The 23,665-nt window shown below is 33.1% G+C and overlaps 1 protein-coding gene across 1 annotated transcript; it reads right to left on the minus strand.

The window, feature by feature from the left end:
* Positions 1 to 3,939: 3,939 nt before the first annotated feature.
* Positions 3,940 to 23,454, minus strand: LOC127722294 (protein PIF-like). Its single transcript, XM_052229185.1, has 14 exons — positions 23,385 to 23,454; positions 21,687 to 21,832; positions 19,010 to 19,178; positions 17,938 to 18,091; positions 17,288 to 17,406; positions 16,775 to 16,852; positions 15,213 to 15,407; positions 14,675 to 14,878; positions 13,698 to 13,853; positions 11,742 to 12,134; positions 8,404 to 8,771; positions 7,373 to 7,463; positions 6,381 to 6,460; positions 3,940 to 4,482 (listed from the first exon to the last, which is right to left on the minus strand). The coding sequence occupies exons 1-14, from the start codon at positions 23,443 to 23,445 to the stop codon at positions 4,429 to 4,431; spliced, it is 2,268 nt and encodes a 755-aa protein (XP_052085145.1). The 5' UTR covers positions 23,446 to 23,454; the 3' UTR covers positions 3,940 to 4,428.
* Between the last annotated feature and the right edge of the window lie 211 nt (positions 23,455 to 23,665).

The raw sequence follows: 23,665 nt of genomic DNA on the forward strand, positions 1-23,665 counted from the left end.
CTTGTTTCTTTATTATTATGAGGCTGACTTCATACAGGAACTTCTTAGGAAGAAAGATAAAAGACGTTAGCAATATCCTTTAACTCTACGTTCCGCTATATAGATGATGTTCTCTCACTAAATATTACAAAATTTGGTGACTATGTTGAACGAATTTATCTCATCGAACTAGAGATAAAGGATACTACAGATTCAGTTAAATCTGCCTCATATCTTGACTTACATATAGAAATTGACAATGAGGGTCGGTTGAAAACAAAACTTTACGACAAAAGAGATGATTTCAGCTTCCCAATTGTGAACTTTCCATTTCTATGTAGCATCATTCCAGCAGCGCCTGCATACGGAGTATATATCTCCCAATTGATACGATATTCCCGGGCTTGTGTTTCATATCATTATTTCCTTGATAGAGGATTGCTGCTCACAAGGAAGCTATTAAACTAAGAGTTCCAAATAGGGAAGTTGAAATCATCCCTTCGTAAATTTTACGGACGCCATCACGAGTTGGTCGACCGTTATGGAATAACCGTTTCACAGATGATATCGGATATGTTCCTTATGTCGTAACTACAATACCCTCCCTTTTAACGAATGTGACTTACCGAATTAGACTATTTACCGGATTTGTAATAACATAAGCAACACGACGGGTGCCACATGTGGAGCAGGATCTGCTTACCCTTCCGGAGCACCTGAGATCACCTCCAGTTTTTGGTGGGGTTCGTGTTGCTTAGTCTTTGGTTTATCTATGTTGTGTCATCTGTACTATTATTTGTCTGTTTGTCTTTTTATTTTTGGCCATGGCGTTGTCAGTTTGTTTTCGATCTATGAGTTTGACTGTCCCTCTGGTATCTTTCGTACCTCTTTTATAGACAAAAAGCAGGGTGTCTATAAAGTACGGAACGAAACAAAACGAAACGAAAGAAATAAAACGAAATGCAATAAACTTAAATCATAAGGATTCAATGACATCCTTCCAAATTTGATTACTGTGGATTCATTTTTATTCGTGGTATACCAATTTTCGTGGGTTTCGTGGGTCACAGCAAACCACGAATTTAAGAATTCAACGAAGAATAATCCCGAGAAATGTGTATGGAATCGGATGTTTATTTCCGGTTATGTTATGCAGTTCTAGTATAGTGTTGACTATCGATAAACATTGTAACATAACACGTGTTTTTATTAAAAGAAGATACAAGTATTTTGATTAAATCAATAATAAATATCAGTGATAATTTACTTTTTAAAATTGAATAAAACTGTTCATGGAAAATAACTGAAAGTTGTTAATTACCGTGCCATAGTGTGGTTTACTGGTGATTAAAAATCACTAGGATTAAGTACGTGGATATTGCCCGTAGGTAACATTGTTTATGACAGGAACATTTATTTTCACACCTTTTACTTATATGACTGTTTATTATATCGTGATTAGGGAAATGAGCTTTCAATCATAGAGTTTTTAATGCCTTATAAAATTCCGACAAGAATTTATAAATTGTAAAACAAACAAGTAATTAGTTGTCTCTGTCCATTATTGTAATAGAATTTTTCAATGAACACTTTAATCTAGAATGACCAAGCGAGGATTTTGACAATTCAAAACTTTTTCAATGAATTCCTTCTTTTTTGTTTGTTTTATTATTGATCAAACCAAGGAGGTTATATGATCTCTTAAATTAAAAAGAAATCCACGAATTACGTATCTGATTTTTTTTCTTTTTGTAATCAGCGATCCACGAATTTACGTATACCACGAAACGTCTTTTTTTCTCTATCCACGAAAATTGATACCCACGAAAATAAATGAATCCACAGTAGCTGAAATGACCAAAAGGTCCATCTGAGCTATTGCCATCACTTTCTGTCCGTCCGTCTCTTCAAGAAAATTTTCACATTTTCATCTCCGGAAATTGGACTAAAATATAGCCAAACTCGCAAGAATTCGTGATCGTTCATGGAAAGCCATAAGCAATTTTCATTTATATAAGATCAATTTAAAAACATGGCTGACAGATGCCTTCTTTGATTCTAATTCACAAATCCCAAATCTGAAACTACACAGCGGACGTAAACTGAATCGTGTAGAAATTGATACAATTTTAGTACACGGCATAGTTCTATATCTTGCAAGAAAGCAAGAAGGACAAACATTTAAATAAGGTTGATCGTTATGGAATATCTGATTCAGATATGACGACGGATACTAGGATGTTCATATTCCAAACTGTCCTCTTTCCCTTGAAAGTGAAATTATTGAAGGAGAGAAATCACAGAACTTGTACTTGCATGAGAAACTCGAAGGATGCCACATGTGGAGCAAGATCTACTTACCCTACCGGAGTCACAACGATTATCACTGCCGTGGTGCATTGATTCACATCAAGTTCTTGTTGCTCACTCTAGGGTTTTCCATTGTGTTTATAGACTGTTGTTTGTCTTTTCGTCGTCTCTCATTTTTTTGTCATGTCTTTGTCAGTTTTTCTTCCGTGACTTATTAGTTTTTATATCCCTTTTGTATCTTCCGTCTCTCTTAATGGCATACGATACAGTTACAGGGGAAGTAATGACGTTGCTAACGTAAATTGTTATTCTCGCGCCGTCAAACTGTGACTTATCGGGAAAAGTTGCAGTTTTCGACTGATTTTTATCATTCAAACTGATTTAACTTGAAAACGAGATCATGGACCCTTCTTTTTTAAAATGACATTGATTTGATTACGTATGAAGATTATGTGTACCAGTTTTCATGAAAAAGTCAATAATGCAATTATTTTAAATTTAATAAATATACAGCAAAACATGACTTTTTTTTCTACATTCATGAACATTTGATAAATATGAGTTATTTGTAAAAATAAAATGTACAAATCTATGGAACATTTATATAAAACAGAAATTACAAATAATTTAACAAAAAACAGCTTATCTTTTAAAACAAAAAAGTTATGTATTTCTGTCGAAAGGAAAAATACGTCCACAAATCCGAATTTTGAGGAAATATCTGAAATTTCAACCTCAATTTACTCAAAAAGTATCACATGATGGTATATTTTTATTGCATATTTGATTTAATCAGGTAAAAAATAGCCTATATGCAAATTTTTATCAAAATTTCATTACGGGATCAAAACTGTATCGTATGCCCTTAAGAAGATAATAGTTTGTATTCAGACAGAATGGTTCTAACCGCCTGTGTAGATTTAAGGTGGCATGCTCGTGTTAATTGCAGGAGGTCGCCGTTTCGATACCGGGCAATGTCATAGTCAAACTAGAACTAGAACTTTTTTTTTTTCTAATTCTCAATTATTTTGCGGTATGAAGGAAAAAGAGCAACAACTGGTTCGCTCAGAGTCTGAATAATGTGTCCTGGTAGGTTGGAGTGTCCGATTGCGGACTGTTTCCTGGTGCAGTAGCACGTATAAAATCCGATTCAGCGTGTCTGTCAGGGTTCATATTCAAAACATCATAACGTGTTCTCGTTCCGATATGCATGTAGTATTTGTTACATCCATCACTATCACCCAAATGGTTCTGACTAACCATCAATTCTAAGAATTAAATGCAAATGTAGAAAAAAAAGACGTTTTTATTCTACATTCGATTAATTATATTTCGTTTTTCTTTGTTTCTCTTCGTTGTTGATTCCTATTTCGCTTCGTCTGCTTTTTTCGTTGATTTCGTTTCGTTTCATTTCTTTTCGTTTCGTTTCTGTTTCGTTTCTGTTTCGTTTCGCACTTTAAATGTACCCAAAACGCGCGTCTGGCGTACACAATTTTAATCCTGGTAGAAGATCTATGATACTTTGTCTAATTTATTTATTAACCTTCTTTTATAGACAATTTTAAATCTGGAGAAATTATACTTGACATTTCGATTGTTAAAGACCAGATTTCACCTTCCCGAGGTAAGACTAAATAAATTAACAACACAATTGGAAAATGGTTTTATTATTTAACTTATCATTTTCTTTGATACATTTCTATTATACATGGATTTCATTAGCAATTTGATGACACAGGATTTCACAAGTCGAAAGACACCCATTAAGGCAAGTTTCCTGAATCAATGACATTACTCAGTCAGGATTTCTTTGAGACAAAAATGCCATTGATCAACAAACTTATTGATTTCGTTGACACTTGCATTAGATATCCAATTTAAAGAATCGTGCAAAAGACACAAACGGTACAAACTAAACAAATGTAAAGATACTACTATAACAGTAACTCCGAATTTCATTAACATACACTGTTTAAATTAAAGTACAAAATAACTTTTATGCAACATTTGATTTAAAAAACATCATAAACAATGTCACATTTAAACAGTTTAGACTTTACAGTGTACGGAAATAACTACAAACGGGTTTATTATCATTAAAGCTGAAGTCAAAGGGTTCTTTGTGTCCTAGAACTCAAGCTACATGCTAAGAAATGGTACAACACTGGCAGGTATACAACGGTACAGATGAAACTGAAAATATAAGAAAATAATTGTTTTAAGTCGTTAATATCGTACAACACTGGGAATCTATTTCAGAGGATTTAAGATAGTAGCAGTTATCAAATAACAAAGAGGATACTGTTGAAAAGATGTCGATTTGAAAGCTTTGAGCTTTTAAGTTCAGTGTTTTAAAAAAGTTCATCGGAAGATATCAAGACCTTGTTGATAAGTATTCCGTATCAACTTCACAAATAATACATGATGGTCTTGAAGTATAGATTCTAGGTACTGACATTGTTTATCGCCTTAATCACTTGTTATAGTGTTCTTTTATTTGTCTTTGTAAATTATTACCCTTTACTGTTTAGTCCATCTTTGGTAATATATCCTTTTGGCGTGGCTCGGTACTTATACATCCCGCCATTGTGTTATTGTGCTATGGTCTTTTTTCGTATTCTTGCCATTCATTTTTGCTTATATGCCATGTCTATAGAATTGTCTATACGCCATTTTGTTTTTTAGTTGTTTGTGGTCATTGTGTGTATTCTTGTCTTTCATTTGTTCTTTTGTGCTTTGTCTTTACGTCATTTTGTTTTTCTTTGTTGACATATATTTCTTTGTTTTTATAGTGATTAAGATTATAACACAATGTTGACTGCTGTACCCCTACTTTTGACATTTTTACCTATTATGTCTGTTTGTTTTGTTCACACATTGTTGTCAATATACTGGAATTTTATGCGACATACAAGTGAGAGGTTTAATCAACCTTTTTCTACTTATGGAAATGCCTGTACCAAGTCGCTTATATTGTCTATATACAATTTTTTTTCTTTGTTGACATATTTGTTTGTTTTTATAGTGATTAAGATTATAACACAATGATGACTCTATTTTTGACATTTTTACCTATTATTTCTGTTTGTTTTGTTCACACATTGTTGTCAATATTGTGGAATTGTATGCGACTGTCATACAAGTGAGAGGTTTAGCTAGCTATAAAACCCGGTGTAATCCACCATTGTCTCATAAGGAAATGCATATACCAAGTCAGGAATATGACAGTTGTTTTCCATTCGTTTGATGTGTTTGAGCTTTTCATTTGGCCATTTGATAAGAGACTTTCCGTTTTGAATTTTGCTTGGAGTTCGGTATTTTTGTTATTTTACTTTTTATAACTTTAATCAATTATCAAATGAAGAAAATCAACACAAGTCTTGTTACCTATATACATTATATATTTGCTAACGCATACGTTACAGTGCCTCACTTGTTATGCAATTCTGAAATATTAGGTTTTAAACCAATACAATGATTTGTATATTGTTCAATTTTATGGTCAACATATGACCTGAATCATTAGACTGTTTATGACGTCTTTACACTAAAGTCCTTTGAATGTGTACTGATCGATATTTTAGTTTGAAACATTTTCATTTATTAGTTGTAATTGGTTTTGAACAAGCTTTTAGTAACTACGGGAACTCTATACTCGATACTTTGTGACTTGTGTCTATTTGTTAGTTGTTTTTGTGCTTTGTTGTTGTTTTTGTGCTTTGAGTCGATCTGACGATCTCACTAACATGCATGTTTAACTCCGTAACATTCAATATATGCCTGTTCAAAGTCATGTTTGTTTATGAGTATGACAGTTTCCCATTATTTACTTCATTGAAATATCGTCTGATCTTCGGTTTGTTCTTGTCCTTACATTTCATTTTAATTTCTCGTGATAACCTTTCAAAACAGTTTTTACTGCATGAAATGCAAATAAGTCTTTTCTGAAGAAAAACCCCGACTGAAACAGCAGTAGCAATAAGCGCAAAATACAAACGAGTAATATGAAAACATAACACCCAGAACAATTCTAACATAGCAAATTCTGATATAAATGTTTATCCTCAGCTGTAATTTTGTTATTAACTTACATTATCCATGTCTCCTTGTAATGACGCCCATTTACTGGCAGCGCCGATGATAATACCGGTTTGCCTCATCTGAATATCACCTGTGGAACATAGGAAATGAAAATACAAAACAACATCTCCATATAACTGAGAAAAGCACATGTTTCAAGTTTTAAAATATTACAGTCGTTAAATAATCTAAATCATGGATAGAAAGATTAAAAGAGCATTGAGGATCTAAAATTCCTACTGTGACTGTTAACTTCTCCACGGTGTAGATTCATTTCGCTTGCGATCAGGGAATTATTAACGTTTTTCGAGTTCATGTTACAATAATAGCAGCATGAAGATTTATCTTTTTGGCAGATAAGAAAGTATCATGCCCTTCCTAGAAGTGTAGGAGAATTTTAATTTTGGAAACATCTGCCTGAATAATGGGGAGACAGATCTAAATCGGAAAAGACATAACATTCTTAAAACTAGTCCATGTTGAAATTGTTAGAGTGACATTAATGTTACTATTTTTTGGACCTCAAGGTGCGCATTTTGACAATAAATGATTCTTCAGTGATGCTCGAGGCTAAAATATTTAAAAATCCAAACCTTATTTACAATGAAGAGGTTATAAACCAAAGAGGACAAAGAGTATAGCTAAAGCCGAGCAAGGAATCAGATCTTTGCACGAGGAAGATGTATTCCTTAATTCGAAATAATTTCAAAAATTTTGTTACAGCAAATTTTTATGACACAATATCAGTATTTAGATACCGAGCTGGTGATACCCTCGCGGACTAACAGTCAATCAGCAGAGGAATCAAACCAGTTGTAGTACTGACAATGGTACCATTTTTTCTTCACCAGATGCACTAGAAATGTCATGCCGTTCACACCGACTCGTATGAATGTTTCCCAAACAAGGATTTTTTTTATAAAACTTTTTTCCTTGGTTTACAACTTTAATGCAAGAAATGTAAAAAAAAAGGAAAGATAAGAATTTTTACAACATTTTTTACCTGTAAGAGAGGTCTGAACGACCGCCGAATTTACAGCACATATCATCCTTTGACCATTGTAAATATATGTTACAGTATTCATTGATCCAGGCTGTAATCGAAAAAAAATATTGAAGTTTAAATGTTTTTTTTACTTTTCTAAATCAAAAATGTCAAATTTATTCAACAATATTTTTCATTCATTTTCATGGTGATTTAATTTTCAATTTGGTCTGATTTGTTCGTTTATCTTTAAACCTTCATTTTCTTAACTAAACATCGCTTCGTAAAATGAACAAAAACAAACGGCACAAATAAACAGACATGTATAATTATATTTAACAACACAACGCACCACCTCTTATTGTGTGAAGCAGTTTCACATTTTGTTTGTTTTAGCGACAAATTTGTAGACATTTAGTATATTTAAAACCCTTGAAATTAATGCCGAGTATACAGAGACATTTTTAGTTCAGTAGCAAATCTGGAGATTTCAACCGAAAAAGTAAAAATTCAAAAGTCTAAGATAAGTCCATTTCAAATTGGTCGAGAGACAAGAATTTAATAAAAAACTCAAATTCAAAGTAATTTTCGTTTTTTTTTTCCGTTTCTTTTTTTTTTTTTTTTAATAAAAACGTTTTTTTTTTTTTAATGTCAAAAATTGAAAATCAATAAAATTCTAATTTTCACACAATATGGTGTTTTTGACTTCAGAAATGTGTTAAAATTGTGACTTATTTCAATCACTTTTATAAAGGTTATATTCAATAGAAAATTTTACTAAAAAAAAGGAGGTGGTGGGTATCTTTTGTTGTTTGATGTTATTATTATAAAACTTCTAAAATAGTTTTTGGTCGATTCAATTTATATATGGTTCTGTCTGTCGTTTGATTTACGATTTTCATTAAAATAATAATAATAATAAAAATAATAAAAGAAAATCTATAAAACGAAAAACCAACTTGATCAATATCAAACTCAATATACTAACTTTTTTTCTAATTGTAATAATAATTATCTTAAGTGTTATACTTTTGAACTTTTACACCTACTATGAATGGAGCTGATATTTCTGCTGTTCCTTTGTTTGTTACAGTACGAAAAAGAACAGTGTTACTCCCACGGTTAGCCACGATCAGCAATGATGCTTCCTCAAGGTCGCTTCCAATACAGTTAGAAACTAGTGCCTCGCTTTGAATACCGGATCCGGAAGTTTTAAACTGGAATTCAATGACCAGGCGACTTTTGAGTTCAACATTAGAGAACCGCCAAATGTTTAACATACTATTTCCACTAAAGGACGCTGTTTGTCCGTTTAGAACGACGTTTAGGAACCCTGCCAGAATGCCATTACTAGAACTGTCTGTTATACCACTATTGCTATTGAATTCATAAGATACATCCGGGCCACACCCTACAACTTATAAAATATCAAGTATTACCCACTATGCTATTTGTGTTTATTACATTGCGTTCTAATATACCATTGAAAATACATGATCTAATTTGAAATTCGAATAACTAAACTGTTCTCTTGCATGGCCATTAGCTATCATATTATTGATTGATTGGTGTTTAACGCCACTTCCAGCACGGTTGGCTATTTAGTGGCAGTACGTTTTTATTGGTGGAGGAAGCTGGAATGCCTGGAGAGAACCACAGACCTTTAGCAGGAACGCTATTATAATAAGAGTTAAACACATTTGTCGATTAAGATTTTTAAGGACTATGGGGAATGTCATAGTTCGTGCCAACAATGAAATTTACGTCTCGTCATTTGTTGAATATCAATTTTTTATGCTGTTGTTAACCAATTGCAACGTTTTGGTGAACGCTTCTGAAAATATCACACAGAATTATTAAGATTCTAACTCAAACTCCGAGTAATACGTTCTACCATACAAACTCTTGGTAATTAAATAATGAAATTTTAACAGTTTATTAAACGTGGTGTATATTCATTAAAGCCTCTTTACACCTTATGATAGTACATTGAGTCGAGAGAATAGATTATATCTATAGTACTAAAATAACGATGTCCTATTTGTTAGCCGGCATGACGTAAAAAGAACGAATCAAATAATTCAACTTAATATATAACTAACATAGGACAATGGTGCTGTTTAAAAATTACAACATTCCAGGCCCTTTTGTTTTCCACATAATTAATATTACAAATAATTAACAAGTTCCGGGTCGAATCCGATACAGATACCAATAGTATATGTCACCTGTTACCTTCTGTAAATTCCTTCTCTATAAAGAGAACCTGGAATTCTTCCAGTAGTTGTTTCAATCTATGTTACACTATAGTGCACTATTTAACAAGTCTTTTTTCTTCCACCCCAATACCACTATTAATTTTGGTTAATTAGTTAAAAATTAAATTTAGTTTATAGTAAGTTTATTGTAGTAAGAAACCAGGACGGGTTCAAACAAAGATTTTGAAAGCAGAGAAAACTCTGCACCTTACAAACAGGATGACTTTATCAAATGACAATACGAATACTAAAAATCCAGGCTAAAAAAAAGCCTATAATGGTTTACCTTTATAAATTTTGACTTGGATGGAGAGTTGTCTCATTGGCACTCATACCACATCTTCTTATATCTATAGGTACTTTAATTCAGTCATGGACCCGCGGGGGTGTTCTAGTATTTATATATAAAAACAAAAGACACAAAGATCTAATCTAAAAATGATCGTAGTTTAAAGCCAATTGCAACTAATGAATAAATCATGTTTTCCTAAGTAGTAGTCGTCCAACGTATTTAGTGTAAAGACGAAATACACAGTCAGAGAAAAGCATGGCCGTGTGTTTAGTCATAAACTATTAAATAAATTATGTTCTCCAAGACGAAAGTATCAATCAGTACACGGTCAACCTATTTAGTGTAAAGACAGCATAACACATTCTGAAAAAGGTGTGACCTTGTGTATCCGTCATAAACTAATACATAAATCATGTTCTCCCAGACGAAAGTATCAAACAGTACACTTTCAACCCAATTAGTGTACAGACAGCATAACACATTCTCAGAAAAGTGTGACCTTGTGTATCTGTCATAAACTAATAAATAAATCATGTTCTCCACGACTAAAGTATCAATCAGTACAAACCTAACGTATTTAGAAGATAAGACTTCATGAACAGTCCGAAAAAAGCATGACCTTATGTATCTGTCATAAACAGTCCGAAAAAAGCATGACCTTGTGGATCAGTCATAAACTCATGAAATATTCATGTTCTTCTAGACTTAAGCATCAAGCAGTACACATTCAACGTATTTCGTGTAAAGAGGTCTTAAATAGTTCGAGAAATGCATCACCTTGCGTATCAAACATAAACACAAAAAAAATTGTCGAGTAAAAAAACCCATTAAAGATATAATTACACTCGTCTAAACTCGGCCGATTCCGTTCCTCCGAAGGAGAGTAGCCGAATTCACCCGAGGATTGTCAATTGGATATAATTACTGAAGACAACCAATTATATGTTTCCTTAACCAGAGACAGTCACATGAACATGTGACCGGTTCAAACGAAATCACGTAACAATTATATCCATACAACTGTGACAGAACTCAACCGTTATTATAAACCTAATTTGACTGTACGTGAACATTTAATATAATTGCATACATGACATTTTGCATAATTACTTCACTATTAAACACAATTTTTATAACCTTTATACATACTGTTGAGAGATATAACGTGCTATGAGATGTACTATTATGCCTGTTTTTTCTTCAAACCTATTTTTTTTTAAATTTTGCTACAATAAATCGATCTATACTTTACAAAAATAATTTACTTCGAGTCTGGAGCTATATGACGGATGTTGCCTTAACTTCTTCATATATTTATGTTTTAAACTTATTTTTATACATTGTAAATTATATTGATGTTTGTGGAAACAGTTTTGTCTTAATAATGAAGCGAGATTTTCGTTTCCATGTATTCACTGGTTCCCGCAAAAGACGGGGCATTAACGAATAAAAGCAAAACTTGTCGGAGTCAGAAAAATGTGCGCAGGTAAGGCGAGTGATATGTTTTTTTCCGAGTCAACCGGCACGTTAAAACTTGGCTCATCGTAGAAGTAAAGCTATTACAAAGAAGGGTTCATACTCTATACATAATTTATGTAAGCCTGTTCTCATCCTGAGTATGCTTGTAATAGTTGTCATTGGACGTAAAACAGCAATCAATCAGCATAATTGTTCATTGAGAGAATATTTTTTGTTGAACGGATTTTGGATAAAGAATCCCTGAAAACACGTCGACTAGTATTAGTATTTTACTTACTCCTCGTTAGTTGGAACATACATTGAATAGAATTACCTGATTCTAAATGAGTTATATGTATAGGGGCCTCCGATATGTCTTACTGTAGCAGAGCACGTGATCTCTGCCACATTCTTTCATTATTTGGATTTCTCGGGATTATTCGTAGCCGTCGACCATTTCTTTTCCGGGAAAACATTTTTGGCGCCCATAAATTAAAAGAATCGCCATGTAGTTCATTTACGAAAGCACTTTTCAATAATGGCCGTCGGCTTGCCTGCCATACATTGAAAAACTCTTTTCCGTTCAGCAATACTGCTCTTTGTTCAAGTAATTCGTTATTTAATGAATTCCATATCTCTATCGACTTGTCTCGCTGGTTTCCAAAAGTTAAAAACATTTCATTTGTCTCTTTTTGTTTAATATATGCCCCTGTACCTTCACCAACAGTTGTCTCCCGTCTTAGATCATCAAACACAGGAAAGTGTACAGCTGCTGAAGAAAAAACATGCTATATACGTATATATGGTAGAGATATATTATTATAGATATATTTGTTTGAGAAATATGCATTTTGTAGATATATTTGTTTGAGATGATAACGCTATACAGATATATATATTTGAGAAATATACATTTTTGGAGATATATTTGTTTGAGAAATATGCATTTTATAAATATATTTGTTTGAGGAAACAACGTAATACAGATATATTTGTTTGAGAAATATACATTTTATAAATATATTAATATATTTGTTTGAAGAAACAACATAATACAGATATATTTGTTTGAGAAATATACATTTTTAGAGATATATTTGTTTGAGAAATATTCAAAGTACACCAACAATGTAAGTTATAATGAAAACCATAAATTTCCAGTTCATTTTGAAAGATATAAAAGCCTACGTGAGTCCCACATAAATAATACAATATAAATTCTATGTAAAAAAAAGTATGAGGCTTATGCTGAACTTCATTTGAAATTGGCGAGGTTAATTTTTACTTGGGGTGCGGGATGGCTTTAATCCTTTTGTGGTAGGGTCGAACAGCTTATACATCCAGTACACCGACCGTTTGAAATATTTTAAATATAGAAAAATACACATGTCCCTATCACGTCTGATGCAGTTACGACTGGTTTTAAGCACATCCATTATAAATACTTATATCCAATTCAGATCAATTCAGAAGTTTCCAATAATTTGGATATAAAAAGCATCCTTATTATGATTTTAATCCAAATTTCATGCCCTTATCATATACTATGAAGCTTGTCATAGTGACCTATTCCAGTGTATTTTTCTATCCCAAATGAGCCTCTAGTTATTAAGGAAATTGATTGACATGTCAATCATTGTACACAATGTCACTGTTTTACTAAATGTATATTAAAGAAAAAGACAACCACGACGGTTCTATTTGCAGTATAAAACTGATTATTATAATAAATATATAGAGTCAAATCGGAAAGTCCTCCTTAAACATTATAATTATGTTTACTGACATAAATGATTAGGTTCTTTCATTATTTCACTTTAGAATTGAATTTGGTGATGTCACTACAATTCAATGGTGGACAGGAATTTGCGCGAAAACAGAAACTGATGCCGTTGTATCCACAATTTCATGAGTTTGAGTGAACTACATTGAAGTAATGCGTTCAGTCAACTGGTATAGGATTTTACTATTTGCTTCTGAGTCCAGTATACATACAAATATGGAAATATAGTTATGGTATAAGACAGTTAAGGTTTAAAGTAAGACTACAGTGATGCAAAGATATAGTTGCAGTGTTACTATTTACAAATATTTCACCGTCTTCTTGTAGAAGGAATCGTTGACTGTACCCCTGTTTGTGTCCCTACTGGTCAGTCATGATGATAACTTATATCAGTACCATATGACATCGATTAGTTGGGTCGCATCTTTATTATGATTTAATAAGATTTGAAATGGGAAGCTATTTATAGGTTAATATAATTGCATGTAAATTTACCTTTAATTTTATTGAAATTGAACCCGAAGCCATAAATTTATAGATTCATGATTTTACCCTGTATATTGCCAGAATTCAAACCGGAAGCTATAGAACAAGAACACGTTTTCTGATCAAACCACGTGCCCGGTGCACAACTTCGTGTGATGTTGATACCATGGTTTTCTTCATAATATTTGGACTGGTCTGGTTGATATGGATATCGGTAACATTCTGAAAAATAAAGATGACGTTGGAATATTATTATAGGAGAATACGTTAATGCATAAACCAAACGACACACATTTCCCAAAAAACACTTAGAGAAGCCTATCAGAAGATACCGCCAAAGTTAAATCCATGCATAAATTACAATTAAGGAAATTTGCTATGACTCGCTGTACCGTAAAAATTGTAAAATGTAACATTTATTAATAATACAAATAATAAAATAAGTTAAAATTTTTATCATATTTTCTTTTTTTATTATGAAAAGTGAAAATAATCATGGAGATATTTCCCATTTGCTTTTCTATTTTGGATAGCACATTCTAGATATTATTGACTGATTGCAGATACTAGGTTGTCAGTGGCAAATATTACATCATATGTCAGAAACAAGAACAATCAGCAAATGAATTTGTTCAATGAAGAACCTTAACTGTCGTCAATCAAAACTAATTTTGCTTAATGTATTAAAAGAATAAAAAAGTTATCAGTATCAACATTTGTTGTTGCATAGCCACGTGCAAGTTCGAGAAAAACATTTTTCCTGTTTCACTGTTATATATAACAAAGAATATACTGCTGAGCCCAAGCATGTCATTAATATGTTCCCTGTTATTGTTCATACTAGAATCCATACTTCCATTCTACAATATATTTAAACCACATAAAATCGATTAAAATTAGGCCAAGAACCCCTTTCTAAGTTGAAAATCAAAGACCCTGTATCCCTTACCTACATACTTTGATCCACACATGATATGCTTCGATTAATGTTTACATATTTGTATATTCCGCTTTCTACCCTGTCGGACACTATTATTACTTACGTGTTTGTACTTGAATCTTATTTGAATCATCATCTGGACATGGTGTAGTACAAGAAAAATCCTCCAAACAACCCACACCCTGAACGTATCTTTGGTTTGGTCTCGAACAACAGGTAGCGTTTCCCCGGAAATTGGAGCATGTCCAATAACCACTGCATAAACCAGGCATGGCTAATGTTCCGGATGAAAAACTTCTACATGGATCTGATACAAAAATAAAAATATCCTTTTTATTTTTTTTTTTTTATTAAAAGTAACATGATAGAGAAATAACTGCACATAATCATAAACAAAATCATTTTTTGTAAAAAAGAGGCGAAAGTTACCAAAGGGCATTCAAACTCATATTCGGAACACACTGACAATGCCAAGGCAACAAGAGAAAAAGATCAAAAGACAAACAACTGTACACAAAGCACAACATATAATTTTAAAATACGTCAGACTTGCGTTCTGTCTACAAACGAATGAAAAATAATTTACAATTGATAAGCCCGTAACCTTTTGAATTCGATAATAACAAAAATACTCATCTTACCGTATACACAGTTCACCATCCAAGTATATTGACATGTTAAGTATGTCGAGTCCCAAAAAGTTCCGAAAGGACATTTCTTAACGTCCTGGATAGCGCCACCATTTTCATCAGGTCTGACATCATAATATTTTGTGCAATCACCCGGGTACGGTTTATAACCGTAATTAACATCCTTCATACAGTTAGGACAGTACTCTGGAAAGAAAACATCGAAATCTGATTATTTTTTATAGATAATATTTAGTTTAGGGAGCTACCATTTGATTTTTATAAGGGAGGCGGGGGCTAGGATGAAAAATTTTGTCCTGCATTTTTTTAAGTTGTAATCTCTGTCCTGCATTTTTTTAAGTTGTAATCTCTGTCCTGCCTTTTTATTTTTCACTCTATTCGGTCCTGCCTTTTTTTATTAGTTTATCCTGACTTTTTTTTTTTGCCAAGTTGCTCATCCTGCCTTTTTTTTTACTCAAAACTCCTGTCCTGCCTTTTTTTTCAAATTTCATCCTAGCCCCCCCCCCCCCCTAAAAATCAAATGGTAGCTCCCTTAGGTCAATGTCATATTAAAGTATAAACTTTATGGTATGAGACTGAGAAACTTGCGAGAGCGATGTTTACTCTGCCCTACAACAGTTTCTTGTCTTGAAAATCAGATGGAAATGGATAAACTCATCAGCTCGACACTCACAAGCGTCTTAGTAATGAACAAAGATTTGAAAATGTTGAAATTTAATAGGATTTACAAATCTTATAGCATAAGTTGACAAGTAAACTTCCACTCAGTGGATTAATCAACAGACCCTTAAATCTATATATATGATATCAAGAGCATAATTATATCCACTGGCACATTTGTGTACAGTCCCCGACTGCACATTAGTATATAAATGAGGAGATGTGGTATGATTGGCATTGAGATAACGATCCACCAGAGTTAAATTGAAGTGGTAGTAAGCAATTATAGGCCACTGTACGGTTTTCAACAATGAGAAAAAGCCATACCGTATAGTCGGCTATAAAAGGCCCCGACATGAAAAATGTGAACTAATTGAAACGAGAAAGCTAACGGCATAATCTATAACAAAACAATGTATGAAAAACGAATATGACAGACAGGAACCAACGACAACCACTGTACTACAAGCTCCTGACGACTTGGGAGAGGCACATACAGTATTGGAAAATAATAAACATGTTTGTAATCACTCAACCCATCCCCTTACCTGGGACGGTGGTGTGACAGCACAACATAAGAAAACAAAAAAGTTGTATTTGGCTTAACTCAAAAGATGCTTGAGGCTCAAAAACCACTAAACTAAAAGCAACAGACATAAGCGTACTCGCAGTTAATGGAAGCTAGTTCAAAGCCATTTACAACTAATAGATAAATCATGTTCTCCCAGACTAAAGTACCAATCAGTCAAACGGATTTAGTGTAAAGACGACCACTTCTCACATCACATACATTTTGTATTGTGTTTCTAAACGAACCTAGTGGTATCTTTCTGCAGCTTTTCTGACGAAATCCAACGATCGCCGATGTAGAAAGGGATACATTTTGTACTTACTGTCAGGGACTAGTTTTTCTGTGGATGGTAACGTCGGTAAGACTGGTGTGGTCATTTGTTCTGTTGTTATTGTAACTGCTAAATAAATGGTGAAACAATGTTAATTTATTTAAAGCTTTCGTATTTTTTTGCCATAAACTCTTATTTGTTTTGTAACTTTCATATTACAATTTAACTCTAGTGTTTTGATTTATATATTTGCAACCTTGCAAAAAGATCCCTTTTGCAGGTTTTTTGATAAATATTAGGTTATACAGATGGCCCGCAAACATAGCTGATAATCCATGATGGTCTGAATGGACTAACAGAGTACATAATAAAGGGGGAAAAAGAGAATAAAGTGGAAAAAGAATTGAAAATAAGGGAAAAAAAAACAAAAAAATAGTGAAAAATGGTCTACAAATAGAGAAAAAAAAATTATAGAAAGGAAGACCCACAATCCAGACCCTTATCCATGACAATGTAATATACATTTTTCCTACTCATTTACATGTGGATTAAATATTTTATCACCTTCACAAACAAGTGGTCTAAGTTTATCTTCAAATTCCTGTAAGAAGGCTTGGTCCGTCATACTATTCGTTAAGATCAATGTCTTCTGCGAGTCTGACGCTATTTGTTTAAGTTCATATCTGCAAAATGAAAAAAATAATATGGCATTAAAACTTCTCAACTTGCTTACGGATCACGGAGTGAAAGAGTACGCTTCTAAGAACTTGTTAATAAAGAAGATAAACAGCTAGTTTCCAAAACGTTCCCGAAACAGTGATGCTGATCTTATTTTATAAGCAAACAGACGAATAGCTACCATTTGCAGTATCTTGCATGCCTCATGTGACAATGTGCTATCTTCGATTGCTACGTGTTTTTTTCTCCAAATTGTCTTCATTTGTCAGCTTTCTTGTTTCTTATGGGAGGATGGTATCTTGTAAACAATTCATAATTTAAAACCGAAACACCAAAACAGTAGATTTACAGAACTCACAGATTCAGCTGTAGAATATCACCTGACTTCAATTGCCAAAAGATAACGTCTTCTAACTTCTATATTGCTATGAGCATGATGAGAACATGTTCTACATCTGGTGTTAAAGTGTCGTGGGGAAACGCTACTTTTACTCGGATATATATATATATGTACATGCCTTATAAAACACACTCACATAAAGACGTCGGTTCCGTATCCAATGGCGTACAATTGTATCCCAGCGTTCTTAGCAGCCTTGGCTGCGTTGATGGTGGCGTTTGGTGACGTAGACCTTCCGTCAGTTAATATTATTCCTATTTTCTGTACATTCTGACGGTCAGGTTGGATTACTAAATTATAAAATTTTCAACAGTTTAAGGCAAAGTATTATAAAATTGGACTAAATTTTGGATTTTGATGAAATTTTGTATGCATTTAGAACTTGATAAACTGCATCTGAATATCTTAAAGTGAACTTTCACAGATACAATATGAAATAGGTTAATAAATGTATAGAATGTATGTAAAAAGTGACCCAAGAAAGGAATGTTTGCACTTTAAATTGCGATTTCTCGAAATTCGTCCACAGAATGATTTAAAGAAATGAAGTATTATTGCTGCAAAATTTCTATTTTAACGGTATTAATATATAGGATTCTTACCTGACGAATTCTTTAATAAAACATGTTTACACTAAGTGACTAAATTCTTGTATTTAAGGAAAACCAGACTGAGTACCGTATATTAAGCGTTGCGACCGTCAAATCCCAAATTGACACCAACAACTCTTCAAATACAGTACATAAATAATGCGGTTGAATTGTTTTAAATTTGTCATCTCGTGGCCTGTTATTGCCTGCAATGCATTATGGGTGTTGCTCATTGTGTAGGTCATATAGTTGCTAAAGTCATTTTGGTCTCTCGTGGAAAGTTGTCTCAATTGCAAGCATTTCACATCTTATTTTCATACTGTTTTTCCATTTCTAATACGTTACTAGTAAACATTTTGAAATAAAATATTTGCAAAATTCCGCAAACTTTGACAGACATTGCGCAACGTTCGTGCCAATGATTTCGATTGTACATTGTTGATTTACTGTGATTATATTCAATAAAAAAAGGTGTTACATGGTATATTTCATAGAATCTTTTCTATCAAATGATTTTAAATTTTTTTTGGGGGCACTACAACCATTAGGATCCCCCCATAGCAAAGCAGTTGAGATTTAGCTAAATTTCAAATTGAAGGTAAATAAATAACAACATACCACGGGCTTTATTAAACATGTTTTGCATAGAAATGATAGCGAGATCTGTCGCCGTTCCTTGCCGAGGCTGCTGTAAGTTGTTGATAAAGATCTTCAGAATGTTAAACGTATTGAATGCTCCAAGATCAATAGTCCCACCAACAAATGTGGAGTACACCAACACTCCAACCTGCACAAAAATCATCAAATAATATATGAGACAGGTGCTACAGCGAAGCAAGCCTTCAGTGTTAGTGAAAGGTATAAAATTACCGCTTCGCATCACGGGTCGAAGCTATTAGTTTCATTCGATAATTACGCAATCTTGAAATTATTACTTATTACTTAGCAAGTATCCATTTTGATTGGTTGCCGAATGATGTGACTAAAATTTGATTGGCTAGAATGGAATATAGAATTAGGAAATTTCCCGGAGAGGAGAATATATTAAATAACAGTACGGGTGTTCAGATCCGATCCATAATTATTGTTTTATGTTGACGTAGTTTATGTATACTGTGAAGCACTCCGTATCATTATTGTTTTATGTTGACGTAGATTATGTATACGGTGAAGCAATCCGTATCATTATTGTTTTATGTTGACGTAGCTTATGCATACGGTGAAGCACTCCGTATCATTATTGTTTTATATTGACGTAGTTAAGGCATACCGTGAAGCACTCCGTATCATTATTGTTTTATATTGACGTAGTTTATGTATACGGTGAAGCACTCCGTATCATTATTGTTTTATGTTGACGTAGTTTATGCATACGGCGAAGCACTCCGTATCATTATTGTTTTATGTTGACGTAGTTTATGCACACCGTGAAGCACTCCGTATCATTATTGTTTGATGTTGACGTAGTTTATGCATACTGTGAAGCACTCCGTATCATTATTGTATTATGTTGACGTAGTTTATGTATACTGTGAAGCACTCCGTATCATTATTGTTTTATATTGCAGTAGTTTATGTATACGGTGTATTGTTTCATGTTGACGCAGTTTATACATACTGTGAAGCACTCCGTATCATTATTGTTTTATGTTGACGTAGTTTATGTATACTGTGAAGCACTCCGTATCATTATTGTTTTATGTTGACGTAGTTTATGTATACGGTGAAGCACTCCGTATCATTATTGTTTTATGTTGACGTAGTTTATGTATACGGGAAGCCCTCCGTATCATTTTTGTTTTATGTTGACGCAGTTTATGTATACGGTGAAGCACTCCGTATCATTATTGTTTTATGTTGACGTAGTTTATCTATACGGTGAAGCACTCCGTATCATTATTGTTTTATGTTGACGTAGTTTATCTATACGGCGAAGCACTCCGTATCATTATTGTTTTATGTTGACGTAGTTTATGTATACTGTGAAGCACCGCGTATCATTATTGTTTTATGTTGACGTAGTTTATGTATACGGTGAAGCACTCCGTATCATTATTGTTTTATGTTGACGTAGTTTATGTATACTGTGAAGCACTCCGTATCATTATTGTTTTATGTTGATGTAGTTTATCTATACTATGAAGCACTCCGTATCATTATTGTTTTATGTTGACGTAGTTTATGTATACTGTGAAGCACTCCGTATCATTATTGTTTTATGTTGACGTAGTTTATGTATACTGTGAAGCACTTCGTATCATTATTGTTTTATGTTGACGTAGTTTATGTATACGGTGAAGCACTCCGTATCATTATTGTTTTATGTTGACGTAGTTTATGTATACTGTGAAGCACTTCGTATCATTATTATTTCATGTTGACGTAGTTTATGTATACTGTGAAGAACTCCGTATCATTTTTGTTTTATGTTAACGTAGTTTATGTATACTGTGAAGCACTCCGTATCATTATTGTTTTATGTTGACGTAGTTTATGCATACTGTGAAGCACTCCGTATTATTATTGTTTTATGTTGACGTAGTTTATGTATACTGTGAAGAACTCCGTATCATAATTGTTTTATGTTGACGTAGTTTATGTATACTGTGAAGAACTCCATATCATTATTGTTTTATATTGACGTAGTTTATGTATACTGTGAAGCACTCCGTATCATTATTGTTTTATGTTGACGTTTTTTATGTATACTGTGAAGCACTCCGTATCATTATTGTTTTATATTGACGTAGTTTATGTATACTGTGAAGCACTCCGTATCATTATTGTTTTATGTTGACGTTGTTTATGTATACTGTGAAGCACTCCGTATCATTATTGTTTTATGTTGACGTAGTTTATGTATACTGTGAAGAACCCCGTATCTTTTTAGAGAAGCTAAACTTGTAGTCAGAAGCAGATAAAATTTATATTTCACATTTACTTTGAATTCACGGAACACTTCTTTTTTGTTTGCCCAGTTCCTGACAGGACTTTCTTATCGACCGTTTACAAAAGCATTTCAAATAATGTAATTAGGCAAATGTTGTATGGTTTCAAGTCAAAACATCAGCTATTTCCCAATGTTTATTATTGTGCTTACTGCTATGAACAATTAGATAGCTCCTCAGAATCGCCTATGTAGGTCCGAGGAGTATGTCATATATATATTTGCTGAATTATGTTGGAACTTGGTTCGATATGAGACAATTTAAAGTTTGTCATGTTAAAGTGCTGATTTATTAACGTAACATGTATATCATGACTTGCACATGCACACTGCATTATGAATGGTTACCTGCACGTTCTGTTTTCCTAGGGTAAGACTTTGTATGACTTCAAGTACAAACTGTTTTGAAGCGCTGAACTCTGACTCTTTCAAACTGTCTGATCCATCAAGAACAAAAACCAGGTCAACTGGCACATTGCAACTTAAATCGATAGCTAAATAATAAAACAACGTGAATTAATTAAGATAGATACAAGAGTAATAATATTATGATTATATTAGATCAATATACAAATAAAATAAAAATATTGATAATTAATCTACCTTCGAATAAATTGTGATTACACATAAGTAGAAAATACATTGATATGTATTTCTTGTAAGACTATTTTCTCGGAGGAATACATTGATGTGTATTTCTTGTAACACTTTTTTCTCGGAGGAATACATTGATGTGTATTTCTTGTAACACTATTTTGTTGGAGGAATACATTGATATGTATTTCTTGTAACACTATTTTGTCGGAGGAATACATTGATATGTATTTCTTGTAACACTATTTTGTCGGAGGAATAGGGTGCTAGTGGTTGCTAGTCTGTTGAACTGTCCAATCAATCTATTAATCATTCAATCAAAATGTGTTTGTGCGCTTTAATTCAATGCAGTAGGAATAAATAATAATAAGTTAACCCCGTACTGTATAGTAAGAAATGACGGGCACGGGATGATCAAAGGTATAACTAAAGTATCTAGAAAATTAGTGGTCATAATTATATTATAAAAATAAAGGGAAAGTAATTATGACAGACAGCAACATCGACATCCATTGCATTACAGACACCCGTCGAGACAAATGTATTGGTATTTATCATGTTTATGAATGCTCATGCCTTCCTCTAAATAGGGACAGTTCATATCAGTAACAGAGTTCTAACGGATTTTTTTCGAAGTTCAAATACTTGGCTTAGTTATTCGACAATTAGACATAACAGAATACTAATGACTCATAAAATAAAAGTACCTTTGTTTGATGAGTGACTTCTGATCACTTATGATATCACCAACACCAAGGGCAAAATTGCAATATGAAATACGTTTTTTCACCTTCAGTTGCCCTAGTTATATTACTTGGCGAAAATTATGGGTCACATTACATAATTAGCTGCTTCAACATTGTTAATTTGTCCTCGTCTTATATATGTATGAAATATTAGACACTGTACGTTAAACAAATAACAAGTAATGAATCAGTTAATACATCCTGTTGATTGCTTTTGGTCCACAACTTGCTTAAACATATCATTATACATGTAACAGAGAGGCAAACGATACCAAAGGGACATTCAAACTCATCAGTCAAACAAAAACTGACAAAGCCATTATAAAAAAACTAAACATGACCAAAAGACAAAAACAGTATACAAAACACAACATAGAAAACCAAAGACTAACAACACGAACCCCATGATTTCAAGTGCTCCAGAAAAGTAAGCAGATCCTGCTCCACATGTGTCACCTGTCGTGTTGCTCATGCAAGTACAAACCCGGCGATCAGTCTAATTTTAAAGGCTAAATGTAAAGTCATCTTCTGCTAGTGATACTTTTGATATATATAGAATCGTTCTTTTTAAAGAAAAATGTGAAGTGCTGCATTTTGAATTTGCGTCAATTTTCAAGCATGACTGTCGATCGTCTTCCGACCGGCTTACCGTCAAAACGGAACGTCCTGTTTGAATAAGGACTTTAAATTAATTTTCTTTACTTACGTGCTGCAGAAGCAAGAAGGAGAAGAAAAGGCACAACTAATACAATCATGTTTCTGTCCATCTCTGCAAAAATAAAGATTATCCTTGTATGTATCATAGAAGTCACAATGTGTAGTAAACAATTATAGGTCGAAGTACGGCCTTCAACACTGAACTGCAAGCTATAAAGGGCCCACAAAAATGACTAGTGTAAAACAATTCAAACAGGAAAACAAACCGTCTAATCTATATAAAAAACGAGAACCGAGAAACACTTAAGAACCACATCAACAAACGATAAC

This window comes from Mytilus californianus, unplaced genomic scaffold (assembly GCF_021869535.1).
Source record: "Mytilus californianus isolate M0D057914Y unplaced genomic scaffold, xbMytCali1.0.p SCAF_12, whole genome shotgun sequence".
Classification (NCBI taxonomy): domain Eukaryota; kingdom Metazoa; phylum Mollusca; class Bivalvia; order Mytilida; family Mytilidae; genus Mytilus; species Mytilus californianus.

Bases quoted from the DNA above. Each gene is read 5' to 3' on its own strand.
- LOC127722294 (XM_052229185.1), bottom strand. From the start codon at position 23,445: ATGGACAGAAACATGATTGTATTAGTTGTGCCTTTTCTTCTCCTTCTT. The intron at 16,853-17,287 runs GTGATAAAATAT...CCATTTATTTAG, and splicing joins TAGACCACTTGTTTGTGAAG to CAGTTACAATAACAACAGAA. The intron at 8,772-11,741 runs AAGACATATCGG...ATATTTTATAAG, and splicing joins ATCACGTGCTCTGCTACAGT to TTGTAGGGTGTGGCCCGGAT.